This window comes from Manis javanica, chromosome 4, assembly GCF_040802235.1.
Source record: "Manis javanica isolate MJ-LG chromosome 4, MJ_LKY, whole genome shotgun sequence".
Taxonomy (NCBI): Eukaryota; Metazoa; Chordata; class Mammalia; order Pholidota; family Manidae; genus Manis; species Manis javanica.
In genome coordinates this window covers 108,671,422-108,686,382 of record NC_133159.1, presented here as the reverse complement: position 1 = coordinate 108,686,382, position 14,961 = coordinate 108,671,422, and the positions used below count along the sequence as shown (strand labels likewise).

The 14,961-nt window shown below is 46.4% G+C and overlaps 1 protein-coding gene across 1 annotated transcript in view; it reads right to left on the bottom strand.

The window, feature by feature from the left end:
- Positions 1–976: 976 nt before the first annotated feature.
- Positions 977–14,961, bottom strand: part of ANXA9 (annexin A9) — a 30,792-nt gene continuing 16,807 nt past the window's right edge. Inside the window, 6 exon segments of the mRNA XM_073234608.1 lie at positions 977–1,340; positions 6,412–6,470; positions 6,558–6,653; positions 6,792–6,876; positions 7,390–7,464; positions 7,601–7,677. Coding sequence (XP_073090709.1) covers positions 1,203–1,340; positions 6,412–6,470; positions 6,558–6,653; positions 6,792–6,876; positions 7,390–7,464; positions 7,601–7,677 — 530 coding nt within the window. The 3' untranslated portion in view covers positions 977–1,202.

Genomic DNA, 14,961 nt, shown 5'->3' with positions numbered 1-14,961 from the left:
TCTGTTGTTTACCTTACCCTGCAGCAATGGGGATAAGTATTTGACCCAATTAAGGAATGTGAAAAGACTGCCGTTGGCTTAAGGGGGTGGGCGGCGGTGTAGAGAGGCGCGAGGAAGTTGCCTGTTATTTCCATTAGAGCCAGCAGGGGGGACCAAAGCCTTTTTCCTTCTTTGTGTTTATCTGTTTTTGACCGGTCTTCTGTGAGAACAACCCTCTAATTTGAGAGGTGGGTGTCTAAGTCCTGCTTTAGGACAGATAAATTTGGGGATCATGCTTCCTGCTAACTCAAGACTTGCCAGGCAGGGGAGGCCAGCTCGATCCCAGTTAGCCCGATGCTCCTTCCCTACCTCTGACCGTTTCATTTCTGACCTTGTTCTGGTTCCTGCTTCTCAATTATTTTGCCTGAAATTTACAGGCAAAGAGAGAATAATGGGGGTGAGGGAGACATGGAGAGGAGGGAGTTATTGAAAACTGTGGCAGTAGAGCCCAAAACAGAATCCCTGTTGAAAACCCAGGTGCACATCAAAGGCACCTCCAACTTGAAGGCCCTCTCCTGGCCCACGTCCTGTTTCACACAGACTTGAGTTGGAGACCACACATGACCATGAAGTTTGCCAAAAGAATTCAAGTATCAGTAAGATGTTCTGGGCAGGCATGGGGAGGGTGAGTAGGACAGAAACCATCAAAGAGATCCCATTATCCTATACCCAAAACAGAGCTGGGGGACCCAGATACAGACATCACTTTGAGATGGAAATTAAGGGATTTAAAAGAACTTCTGAGTTCCAGCTTCAACAAGAAGCTAGAACATGTCATGCTCAGTGAGGGGTTATTCTCTCTGGAGGCCCAGGTGGTCTGCAGGCTCAGCCAAAAGTGGGAATCTCAGATACTTGAATGTCATGTGGGGATGGGGGGCAGGGAGGTCTTATGCATAGGGCTAGTAAGGCTGCCCAGCAGACCCCTTTCACTGCATCCTGTAGACAATGAGTCAAGTGTTAGAAAGACCAACCATCACCATGGCCCAGGCATTCTGTCCCCTCCTTGTGCTGGTCCCAAACTATATGGTGTCTGGAAACCTGCACTAAGTTAACCAAAGATTCCTGAGTTGTCCAGGATGTGAGTGTGCTCAGCTGTGTGCAGGGAGGGCTGAAGGGAGGTGAGGGGTGAGTGAGGGGTGAGCTTTGGGGCTCCAGGTTAAGAACTAGCCACATCTCACCTGGGGAGAAGAGTACAGGGACTTCCCAAATTTCTTTTTGAATTCAGCTCGGATTCTTAGAAGGTCAGTCTCACTTCGAAAGATAAGAATGCACATTAGGACTTGGGATTTGGGTTCAGTTTCCTGGTAGAGTAAGAAACAGAATGGGGAGGGCGGGGTAGTAAGATTCTCACAGTGCAGAGATTGGATGGTGTCTTGCCAGTGGGTTTCAGCCCTGGGCAAGTTTGCTATGGATTCAATGTGACCAAAGAAAATGACAGCAAAATGTTCTTTGGGGTGAAAGGGTTTATTACCTGGCTTGTTCTCCTCGGAGGAAGGTTGAGCATTGGCGTCTCTTGTCTCCACCCAGAGCACTGGGCCGAACTCTCTACATAGTGCAATAATAGCTTATTGCCTAAAGGTGTGGAAGCAGTAGCCTAGCAACAGACCAGTTACATCATCAGGTGGTTTAAGTTCAGTGAGGATCTTGGCCATAGGAACCCCAACTTCCCCACACTCCACTCCTCTAGGATTCCGCCTTACAATCTACATGATTTCAGTCTTCGGCAGTGGTCCCTGGGCGAGAAATCTGGAGCACTAACCAAATTCCACAATAGCAACAGAGGTTACCGATAACTTAGAGATAATAACAATTAAGATACAATAAGATTTTGATACAGGTAACAAAAATTATAATAATCCTTAAGCTAGAGGAGGTTCCTAATAACAAAAAATTATAATAATCCTCAAGTCAGAGGAAGTTCCCAATCCACAAAGACTTTAGGGGCAATAAGACACATGTTTTAATGACACCAACATAGGCAAATCTTGTCCATCAGGTAGGATGCATGCAAGAGAGTGGTCCTGTGATAGGACTGTAGCAGGAAGGGGGTCCCTTCCAGGTCTAGTATACCATACTTTTACTCCTTTCCCCATGGGGGTTCCTGAAGGGTCTATATATAGTGCTACTGGAGGTATATGCACTGGCCATAATGATAAAACAAAACTCCCCAGTAAGATGCTCCTACCTTCTGGCCATTCAGGATATATTACTGTGACCTTTGGCGGCCACTCTGCTGTTATTCCAGGAATACACAGAAGGCCAGCTTCCAGACCTTGTCCTCAAGGTGCCAGGAGAGCCAGTCATCGGTCCATGTTCTGAAAGGTCCAAGCCCATGCCCACTCAATGGAGTCTCCGGGGTTCAGTGAAGTTGGTACTGGCAGCAAGATGTTATTCTGGTGGCCGAACCTCAGCTTCAGTGATTCTTCCTTGGTTTGTACTTGCAGTTGTATAGGGGAGGCAGCCATATGTGCTAACATGTCTACAGGGCTCAGGGCTCCCTTTTGGGGTCTCTTGTTCAAATGCCATAGCACGGTCCATAAGTGGACTACCATCCCCACAGACTATTGGTATCTGACTTTTCTGCTCAGTATCAATGGAAAAGAAGGCATTAGCAAGATCTACCACATAATGGTATGTTCCTACTTCATGGCTGAGGGTATCCATCAAGCCTGCAATAGAGGGGACAGCAGCATGCATAGGGGGTATGACCTTATTCAGTTCTCTGTAATGCACAGTCATACGCCAGGAGCCATCTGGCTTTTTTACTGGCCACACTGGGGAATTGAAATGACTATGGGTGGGCTTTATAATATCCACTTTTTCCAGCTCCTGGAGAGTTTCTCCAACCTCTTTATGCCCTCCAGGCAGTTTATATTGTTTCGTATTAGTCACCCACCAAGGCACAGTCAAAGCTATGGGCAGGTCCCTAGCACGTCCCCTCAGAACTGCCTTCACCACATGTATTCTCAGTCTGAACTCACCTGCAGTGGTCTGCAACCATAGACCCTGCAGGATATCAATCCCCCAAATATACTCAGGAATAGGAGATCTATACATAGTATACTCTTTTGGGGGTAGATGCCCTATTCCCAAGGGATTTGGGCTTTTTTCACTCTGATAGCCTTCCCCCCATATCCATCGATGATAGGGGGGTCCCGGGGAACTGCTCAGGGTTACCATGAATCAGTGAACATTCAGCCCCTGTGTCCACCAGAGCCAGGACACATTGTATGTTCACTGGGGACCAATGGATAGCTATTTCAACATGTGGCCTCCGGTCCCTCAGGGTAGATGCCTCAACCTTCCCCTCAGTCAAACCGTATTCCCCAGTCACCTTCCTGTGTGGACTCAGGTGAAGTTGGCTTGCTCTCCAGCTGGAAGTCTTGCAAACACACAAACACACAGGCTGGACTTGTGCTCTGTCTCTGACCTCTGCCTCTTTGGTCTTAATGGCTGGAACTGCTGCTCTGGTTTCAGCTGTTGCCATAGCTCTAGTAAGAACCTATATGACTTCCCATCTAATTTCCTTCCATCTGCTCCTGCCCGTATTAAATCACCCCACATCTGGATCCTTATAACCTTCATGGGACCCTTTAAATTCTTCTTGTGAGTAACAGATCTTATTACTTTCTGGGATCTCATTGCTTCAGCCTCTCTTAAGTCTGCTACTGTACATGTGACCTCACTTATAGGCTGCCCTAAGTGAGGGGAAAGAATGGCCACTAGAGACCCAAAGAGGGATGTGGGAGCCATTTGAAACACAATATTTCTCATCCCAGTAGTGAAAATCTCTTCATCTGGGCCATAATCCTCTGGACTATAGATGGCATTTCTTCTGCCTAGCTCTTGTAACACCTGTTGGAGCTCAGCATACGTCTGCCATCTAACAGGAGAGGATGGTAGTTCACCCGGATTGGGCCACACAGCATGAAGTGCAGCCATAAGCCTATCGAGGAGGGAGTGACTCCCTGGGTCTGATGTGCATTTTGTAATTGCTGCCTTAAGGTGGGCTGCACTGTCAGGGAAGCCAGCTTTCCCATCTCTGATCCCAACAGAACAATTCCATCCACCCGTATGTCCCACAGATGCAGGAGCCAAGCTGATATTGGCTTCAAGGGCTTCTGCCTAAACCGGGAGCCCAAATCCACCAGCTCAGCCTGAGTATAGGGGCAGACCATAGACTGCTCCATGACCTGGGGAGGGGGCTGCTCCTCTCCTTGGGGAACTTTCAGCTGCTGGGTCTTTATTTTCTTTACAACCACTGGGCGTGCTTTCAATACAAGAGGGGCCAGTGCCTCTGGCACCATCCCTTCATCCTTCCCCAGCTCCTCCATTTCTGGGGCCGATCGCACCTTTCTCTCCCCTCTGCTGAGTGCCTCCTCTGCTACAACCTTTACCTTTTCTACTGTGCCTCACAGCAATGCTGCCTTAGTCTTCAGCAGCTCTCTTACCTTCAGCTCAATGCTTCACAGCTGATGTTCTCGTGTCACCTCCGCCTGTGCTTCCCTCAGGAGTTCATCTTTTTCCTTGAAGGCCTCTTCCTCCTGCAGAGCACCTGGCAGTGCTGCCATCTCGTTTTGTAAGAAATAATTTATCTTTTCAATGGCACCTTGCTGTGGCATTCTTGTGCTGCCTCCTCTCGCATCAATGCCATTTCCTTCTTCAGGGAATCCACAGAAGTTTGCAGCTTGTGTTCTCATGCTGCCATTTCTTGGGTCTTTTCTGAAGACTTTTTTAATACTGTGAGAAGCAGCCAACCCTCAGTCCCTGCTGCGTCACAGGCACTCTTTTTCTCAAAAGACCTACTTACTATACCAAGGGCCACCCCTACAGCCCCAGATGTCACCTCCACTTGCCTCCAGTCCTGGGGTGGGGCCCAGTCCTCTAGGAGGCAAGCCACGTCAGACCACATACTGATTGGGGAACAATCCACGGTCTCCCCATTCACAGGGGCAGTCCGCTGAACTACCCCTCCCATAAGGGCAGCCTGTCTTTTACCTTGGTCAACAGTGAACCCTGCTGACTTTCACCAATTGTCTTGCCAAAGGATTTCAGCCCCGGGCAAGTTTGCTATGGATTCAATGTGACCAAAGAAATTGACAGCAAAATGTTCTTTGGGGTGAGAGGGTTTATTACTCAGCTTGTTCTCCCAGTGTAAGGTCGAGCACTACCGTCCCCACCTCCTCCCAGAACACTGGGCCAAGCTCTCTATATAGCGCAATAATAGCTTATTGCCTAAAGGTGTGGACGTGGTAGCCTAGCAACAGGCCAGTTACATCATCAGGTGGTTTAAGTTCAGTGAGGATCCTGGCCATAGGAACCCCAACTTCCCCACAGATGCTATGGTAAATTATCCTAGGAAGGGGAGGGGAGGTATGAGTTCAGGGAAAAGAGAAGTATACACTGTGTAGGGGCAAAAGTTGTCTCTGTCCAATCTCATGGGAGATGACACAGTGGGCAGTCTCTCTGTGGGCAGCTGGAGCAGTTCTCATTCCTTTCACATCTTTCCTGGCCTTGCTGCTAGCTCAGAGCCTCCTCCGCCAGAGCTCAGTGGAGGCAGCTCCAAAGGCAGGCACTCAAAAATGGATAGCAAAGACTTGCCACCTATAAAGTTTACAGCATGAAAGCCAAGAATACTTTTTAACTTTCAAATAAGTGAATGTCCAAGGAAGATATACCCACCCTACCCCCAAACTGAGTTGACAGGGCTCTGATAGGGAGCAGGGTCATGTGGCTTTTGTTTCTGATCCTGACCCAGCAGGACCGGTTTTTACACAGCAGCTTCTCCTGGTCAGACCCCTTAGCATCACTGTTTTCCTTCCCTGCCAGCCATCCTTTGGGCCTCTCTGCCTGCACAGCCAACTCAGTCTCTGTCCCTGGGGCTGCCACCACTCCAGCCTCTGCTCTGCTCTCCTGCAGCCTTGCAGCCGTGCCACCGTGTCACACAGAACACTGGCCAGAGCTCCTTATATAGAGTCAATGGCAATGTATTGCCCGCACATGTACAGTGAGCTAGTCAACCAGGGCCAGGTGAGAATCCTGGCCATAGGAACTCTCATTTTATCCATACCAGCTTGCTGCATGCAGACTCGCTCTGAGTGAACAGGATTTTAGTGATTAACCTGCCACCGTGGAAATAAAGTTGGGTATAACCTGTTCACCCCAAGAACGTTCTACTGTCATTTCTTTAGTCACATTGAATCTATAGTGAACTTGTCTGGGGCTGAAACCATTGGTAAGACACTAGGATAAGAGAGCTGCTAGATGTTTATAAAGTAAATATGGGCTGTCACATTAGCAGCAGTGTGAAACATTCTCTTGCCTAGGAGTACACACCCCACCAAATGGAGCCATAAGGAGTGGCCCTCTCACCTGGAGGGCTTGATGAAGTTTATCAGCAAAGAACAGCGGTGTGTTCCTGATCACTGAGGCTGGAAGCTAAGAGGGAAAGGTGGAGAGAGAGGAAGCTTCCATTTCAGGAGAGACCTCTATCCTACATGTCCTGAGCAGGCCCCTACCTAGGCTGATCAGAGCCACCTGAGTTTCTCCATGGAAACAGTTCTGGACAGTCTTCTCCAGTTCATGCCCAGTGTACCGCTGGTACTGATCAAACACTTGTGCCAGGGGGAGGTAGGTAGAAAGATAAAAGGGAGCAAGTGTTGATATCACAGAGAAAGATGAACCTTCACCACCTTCCTCAGCCAGAGATCATCATTAGAGAAAACTGGGGAAACAAGGAGTTTTGTGTGTACCTCGGATGAGGTGTTCGGTATTTCACTGGGTGAAGATTATAGGACCCACATTGCCTCTGCAGGATCCTTCAGGCTGCTTCAGTGCCTGGGGGGAGGAGTCAGCCAGGATCAGTGGTTGGAGGCTAGGGAGCCATGGTTACAATGTTCTCAGAATCCATGATGATGATGGAAATGGGATTAAGTATAGAAAGGGTTATTTCAACCCATAAATTATTTAATCTGTAAACTGCTTTTGTGATTAAAAAAGAAAAATAAAGGAACAGGGCTGAGAGAAGTTAGATTTCCCAGTTTGGGAAAATCCTGGCACTCAAAGAATTAAAACCCCCAATGGAGGGTCTGAGGAGGGTTCCCCCACCCAAATGCCCATGAGAGGAGACTCTCAGTTGATGTGCTCACTTCCTTGAGTTCAGGAGTCAGAGGATAGGTGAATAAAAAGGCTTCAGAGGTGGCGCTAACAGCCCACCCCCACCTCTGTCACTGAGGACCCCTTCCCCAAGGCAGTGGCAGGTTCCCAGGGTGAATGGGTCACTGGCTCTAAGCTCTGGTACAGGAGGGCATCTTATGTGCATGGCTGTGCAAACTCCAAGCCCCTGCTTACCTGGACATCTTGTTCTGCCAGGTTATAGTCAATGATGTCAGAGTAGCTCTCATGGCCCCTCCAGGAGGAGACACCCTCTCAGGAGGATTCTTTGAGGAGAAGCTTTTTTATTATCTCCAGGCCAACAAACCAAGCATCAATGCTTCCCATTCTGTCCCACCCCTTCCCCAGGTGGTGTAACTTCCCTCCCCAGCAGGCCAGCCTTCCTAACCTTGGCCAGGGCCAGGAGCAGCTCTTTCAAGGTGCCACCGGTCTCAGATTTGATACCCTCAGCTTCCACCTGGAAATCTGGGGTGGGGTTGGAGCTTTCTGAATCCTCTTGATTTTTCCCAATATGGATACCCCCAGGACCTGTCAAAATCCTGATGCACTGTACCTTGCCAACACTGCTGTCCCCTGCTTGGAGCACCTTGATGGCTGCTCATTCCCAGGGTGTAAGGCAGGAGCACCATCAGGCCACCCTTAAAACATCCCTAAACTGTGAGTAACCCATGCACTGTGGACTCACGCTCTATAGGATGGCCTCGTCCCCAGGTGCCAACCTGTTAGGAGCAGAAGGCATCTGTTACTCAAGTGGTGACCAGACAGTAAAGGGAAGATAGGAAAGCCCATATTATGAGGCAAGATGGTGAGGGTCTGGCCCTCTCATTGGAGGCAAGGAAAAGTGATGTGGGAGGTAGGTAGATGTGAAGAAGGGAAAGAGCAGGAAAGTGGTAAAGGAAGGGAAAAGAGAAAAACAGAAGCAAGAAAAGAGGCCGGAGGGGGATTAGGAAGGTAGGCCAAGATTGGACATTAAACATGGGGACAGTAGTACAGCATGGAGAATACAGTCAATGATTCTGTAACATCTTTCTATGCTGATAGATAGTAACCACACTGGACGGTGTGAGGATTTTATGATATGGGTAACTGCTGAACCACTGAGTTGTGTATTTGAAATCAGCATAAGATTGTGTATCAACAATACTTCAATTAAAAAAAGATTGGATGCAATACAGAAGGGGCTCAAGATGGCAGCATGAGTAGGATGGTGGAAATCTCCTCCCAAAACCATATATATTTTTGAAAATACAACAAATGCAGCTATTCCTAAAGGAGAGACCAGAAGATACAGTACAACAGCCAGGCTACATCTACATCTGCAAGAACTCAGCATCTCACGAAGGGGGTAAGATACAAAGCCATGACCCAGCAGGACCCGAGCATTAACCCCTCCCCAGCTCACCAGCAGGAGGAAAAGAATCAGAGTGGGTAAGGACTGGAAGCACAGGGCTGCTAAATAACCAGCCCTAGTAATCTGTACTGGGAGCAAGACATACATTGCATGGTGTACTGGATATTAGAGAAATGGAAGGGTAGGGTCTGAGACAGACTGCAAGCTGGTTCCCACAACTGGCTTCCCTGGGACAAAAGAAAAGTGGGTGCTTTTTAAAAGTCTTAAAGGGACAAGGGCTCAACAACTGAACAAAATCATCCCAGCATACTCAGCCCAGCAGGCTGGGAATCTTGAGGAATTTTGGGCCCCCTAGCCCACTGGGAATAAAGCAGCCGTGAAGCCCCTCATGTTGATAAGCAGCCTGCAATTTGTTCCTCCTGGCCAGAACTGCAAGCGGACCGGCTGACTTGCCACAGCTGCAGAGCAGCTGAAGAGTGGCCCTGCCCACAGCAACCACACAGTCTCCTCCCAGCGTGCAGCTAACTGGGACAGATGGAGGAAGCCAGAGCAAGGTCCAGAAGGCGCAAAGGGGTGCCATTCTTGCAGGAGAACACACCTGGTGGGGCTGCAACCCCCCATAGTGCTCTAGGCTAGCCCAAGGGTGGCACCACCCATGGAAGCTCAGAGATTATCCCAGAGGGTGCTCCTGGTGTGCGGGTAGATGGCACAGGCAGCAGAGAAGGGCAAGGTGACCAACAAGCAGGAAGGGACTTTGTTCTCCCAGCTGACACATGTGCCACCTGCCTGCAACCATTTCTATCTATTGCCATGAAAAGGCAGAAGAATCTGGTCCAGTAAAAAATCACACAGACAGGGGTGGAGCCAGGATGGCGGCATGAGTAGAGCAGTGGAAATCTCCTCCCAAAAACACATAGAGCTATGAAAATATAACAAAGAAAAATCTTCCTAAAATAGAGACCACAGGACACAGGACAACACCCAGACCACATCCACACCTGCAAGAACCCAGCGCCTTGCAAAGGGGGTAAGATACAAGCCCCGGCCCGGCGGGACCCGAGCGCCCCTCCCCCCGGCTCCCGGCAGGTGGAAAGAAACCGGAGCGGTTTTTTTTTGGCGAGTGCTTTTTGGAAGCCTTAAAGGGACGGGCCCCCATTGCTAGGGAGGCAGGGTGGCGGGACCGGTGAGCAGGTGCCTGGGACCGGCGCCTGAGGACAAAGAATATCCCGCGTTTCTCCCTGCGGGACCGGGGGGAGGTGGGTGCCTGAGACCGGCACTTGAGGACGGAGGAAATCGCGCATTTTTCCCCTTTTTTTCTCCCTTTTTGGCGAGTGCTTTTTGGAAGACTTAAAGGGACAGGGACCCCGGTGCTAGGGAGGCAGGGCGGCGGGACTGGTGAGCGGGTGCCTGGGACCAGCGCCTGAGGACAAAGAATATCGAGCGTTCCTTCCCTGCGGGACCGGTGGGTGGGTGCTTTTTGGAAGCCTTGAAAGGACAGGGACCCTGGTGCTAGGGAGACAGGGCAGCAGGACCAGTGAGCGGGTGCCTGGGACCCGCACCTGAGGAAAAAAAAAAAAAATCGCGTGCTTTTTCTTTTTTTTTTCTTTCTTTTCCCTCTCTCATTGTTGCTGTTGTTGTTTTGGTTTGGAGAGTGCTTTTTGGAAGTCTTAAAGGGGCAGGACAGGTCACTTAGACCAGAGGCAGGGAATCTGGGGATCTCTGGGCACTCTAACCCCTGGGGCAGCAGGGAGCACAGAGGCCCCTTACAGAGATAAATAGCCCCCCGGCCGCTCCCCCTCCAACGGGGCTCCACCATTTTGGAGGAACAGCCCAAGCCAGGCCAAGCCCACAGCAACAGCGGAGATAAACCCAAAAGCAATTGGGCAGGAAGCAGAAGCCCTGTCTGTGCAGAGCTGCCCAGCACAAGCCACTAGAGGTCGCTATTCTCCCAGGAAAAGGCCACAAACCAACAAGAAGGGAAGCTCTTCCAGCGGTCACTTGTACCAGCTCTGCACACTATCTCTATCACCATGAAAAGACAAAACTACAGGCAGACAAAGATCACAGAGACAACACCTGAGAGGGAGACAGACCTAACTAGTCCTCCTGAAAAAGAATTCAAAATAAAAATCATGAACATGCTGACAGAGATGCAGAGAAAAATGCAAGAGCAATGGGATGAGATGCAGAGAAAAATGCAAGAGCAGTGGGATGAGATGCAGAGAAAAATGCAAGAGCAGTGGGATGAAGTCCGGAAGGAGATCACAGAGGTCAGGAAGGAGATCACAGAAGTGAAACAATCCCTGGAAGGATTTATAAGCAGAATGGAAAAGATGCAAGAGGCCATTGAAGGAATAGAAGCCGGAGAACAGGAACGTATAGAAGCTGACATAGAGAGAGATAAAAGGATCTCCAGGAATGAAACAACACTAAGTGAAATATGTGACCAATACAAAAGGAATAATATTCGTATTATAGGGATACCAGAAGAAGAAGAAAGAGGAAAAGGGATAGAAAGTCTCTTTGAAGAAATAATTGCTGAAAACTTCCCCAAACTGGGGGAGGAAATAATCGAACAGACCATGGAATTACACAGAACTCCCAAAAGAAAGGATCCAAGGAGGACAACACCAAGACACATAGTAATTAAAATGGCAAGGATCAAGGACAAGGAAAGAGTTTTAAAGGCAGCTAGAGAGAAAAAGGTCACCTATAAAGGAAAACCCATCAGGCTAACATAAGACTTCTCGACAGAAATCCTACAAGCCAGAAGAGAATGGCATGATATACTTAATGCAATGAAACAGAAGGGCCTTGCACCAAGGATACTGTATCCAGCACGACTGTCATTTAAATATGATGGCAGGATTAAACAATTCCCAGACAAGCAAAAGCTGAGGGAATTTGCTTCCCACAAACCACCTCTACAGGGCATCCTACAGGGACTGCTCTAGATGGGAGCACCCCTAAAAAGAGCACAGAACAAAACACACAACATATGAAGAATGGAGGAGGAGGAATAAGAAGGGAGAGAAGAAAAGAATCTCCAGACAGTGTATATAACAGCTCAATAAGCGAGCTAAGTTAGGCAGTAAGATACTAAAGAAGCTAACCTTGAACCTTTGGTAACCATGAATCTAAAGCCTGCAATGGCAATAAGTACATTTCTCTCAATAGTCACCCTAAATGTAAATGGACTTAATGCACCAATCAAAAGACATAGAGTAATAGAATGGATAAAAAAGCAAGACCCATCTATATGCTGCTTACAAGAAACTCACCTTAAACCCAAAGATAAGCATAGACTAAAAGTCAAGGGATGGAAAAACATATTTCAGGCAAACAACAGTGAGAAGAAAGCAGGGGTTGCAGTACTAATATCAGACAAAATAGACTTCAAAACAAAGAAAGTAACAAGAGATAAAGAAGGATACTACATAATGGTAAAGGGCTCAGTCCAACAAGAGGATATAACCATTCTAAATATATATGCACCCAATACAGGAGCACCAGCATATGTGAAGCAAATACTAACAGAACTAAAGAGGGAAATAGACTGCAATGCATTCATTGTAGGAGACTTCAACAGACCACTCACCCCAAAGGATAGATCCACCAGGCAGAAAATAAGTAAAGACACACAGGCACTGAACAACACACTAGAACAGATGGACCTAATAGACATCTATAGAACTCTACATCCAAAAGCAACAGGGTATACATTCTTCTCAAGTGCACATGGAACATTCTCCAGAATAGACCACATACTAGCTCACAAAAAGAGCCTCAGTAAATTCCAAAATATTGAAATTCTACCAACCAATTTTTCAGACCGCAAAGGTATGAAAGTAGAAATAAATTCTACAAAGAAAACAAAAAGGCTCACAAACACATGGAGGCTTAACAACATGCTACTAAATAATCAATGGATCAATGAACAAATCAAAATAGAGATCAAGGAATATATAGAAACAAATGACAACAACAACACTAAGCCCCAACTTCTGTGGGATGCAGTGAAAGCAGTCTTAAGAGGAAAGTATATAGCAATCCAGGCACACTTGAAGAAGGAAGAACAATCCCAAATGAATAGTCTAACATCACAATCATTAAAACTGGAAAAAGAAGAACAAATGAGGCCTAAAGTCAGCAGAAGGGGGGACATAATAAAGATCAGAGAAGAAATAAACAAAATTGAGAAGAATAAAACAATAGCAAAAATCAACGAAACCAAGAGCTGGTTCTTTGAGAAAATAAGCAAAATAGATAAGCCTCTAGCCCAACTTATTAAGAGAAAAAGAGAGTCAACACAAATCAACATAATCAGAAATGAGAATGGAAAAATCACGACAGACTCCACAGAAATACAAAGAATTATTAAAGACTACTATGAAAACCTATATGCCAACAAGCTGGAAAACCTAGAAGAAATGGACAACTTCCTAGAAAAATACAACCTCCCAAGACTGACCAAGGAAGAAACACAAAAGTTAAACAAACCAATTACAAGCAAAGAAATTGAAACAGTAATCAAAAAACTACCCAAGAACAAAACCCCGGGGCCGGACGGATTTACCTCGGAATTTTATCAGACACACAGAGAAGACATAATACCCATTCTCCTTAAAGTGTTCCACAAAATAGAAGAAGAGGGAATACTCCCAAACTCATTCTATGAGGCCAACATCACCCTAATTCCAAAACCAGGCAAAGACCCCACCAAAAACGAAAATTACAGACCAATATCCTTGATGAATGTAGATGCAAAAATACTCAATAAAATATTAGCAAACAGAATTCAACAGTATATCAAAAGGATCATACACCATGACCAAGTGGGGTTCATCCCAGGGATGCAAGGATGGTACAACATTCGAAAATCCATCAACATCATCCACCACATCAACTAAAAGAAAGACAAAAACCACATGATCATCTCCATAGATGCTGAAAAAGCATTTGACAAAGTTCAACATCCATGCATGATAAAAACTCTCAGCAAAATGGGAATAGAGGGCAAGTACCTCAACATAATAAAGGCCATATATGATAAACCCACAGCCAGCATTATACTGAACAGCGAGAGCTGAAAGCATTTCCTCTGAGATGGGGAACCAGACAGGGATGCCCACTCTCCCCACTGTTATTTAACATAGTACTGGAGGTCCTAGCCATGGCAATCAGACAAAACAAAGAAATACAAGGAATCCAGATTGGTAAAGAAGAAGTTAAACTGTCACTATTTGCAGATGATATGATACTGTACATAAAAACCTTAAAGACTCCACTCCAAAACTACTAGAACTGATATCGGAATACAGCAAAGTTGCAGGATACAAAATTAACACACAGAAATCTGTAGCTTTCCTATACAGTAACAACGAATCAATAGAAAGAGAAATCAGGAAAACAATTCCATTCACCATTGCATCAAAAAGAATAAAATACCTAGGAATAAACCTAACGAAAGAAGTGAAAGACTTATACTCTGAAAACTACAAGTCACTCTTAAGAGAAATTAAAGGGGACACTAATAAATGGAAACTCATCCCATGCTCATGGCTAGGAAGAATTAATATCGTCAAAATGGCCATCCTGCCCAAAGCAATATACAGATTTGATGCAATCCCTTTCAAATTACCAGCAACATTCTTCAATGAATTGGAACAAATAATTCAAAAATTCACATGGAAACACCAAAGACCCCGAATAGCCAAAGCAATCCTGAAAAAGAAGAATAAAGTAGGGGGGATCTCACTCCCCAACTTCAAGCTCTACTACAAAGCCATAGTAATCAAGACAATTTGGTACTGGCACAAGAACAGAGCCACAGACCAGTGGAACAGATTAGAGACCCCAGAAATTAACCCAAACATATATGGTCAATTAATATTTGATAAAGGAGCCATGGACATACAATGGCAAAAAGACAGTCTCTTCAACAGATGGTGCTGGCAAAACTGGACAGCTACATGTAGGAGAATGAAACTGGACCATCCTCTAACCCCATATACAAAGGTAAACTCAAAATGGATCAAAGACCTGAATGTAAGTCATGAAACCATTAAACTCTTGGAAAAAAACATAGGCAAAAACCTCTTCGACATAAACATGAGTGATCTCTTCTTGAACATATCTCCCCGGGCAAGGAAAACAACAGCAAAAATGAGCAATATATTTGAAATGACAGATTCAATAAAGGCTTGACGTCCAGAATATATAAAGAGCTCACACGCCTCAACAAACAAAAAACAAATAACCCAATTAAAAAATGGGCAGAAGAACTGAACAGACAGTTCTCTAAAAAAGAAACACAGATGGCCAACAGACACATGAAAAGATGCTCCACATCGCTAATTATCAGAGAAATGCAAATTAAAACTACAATGAGGTATCAC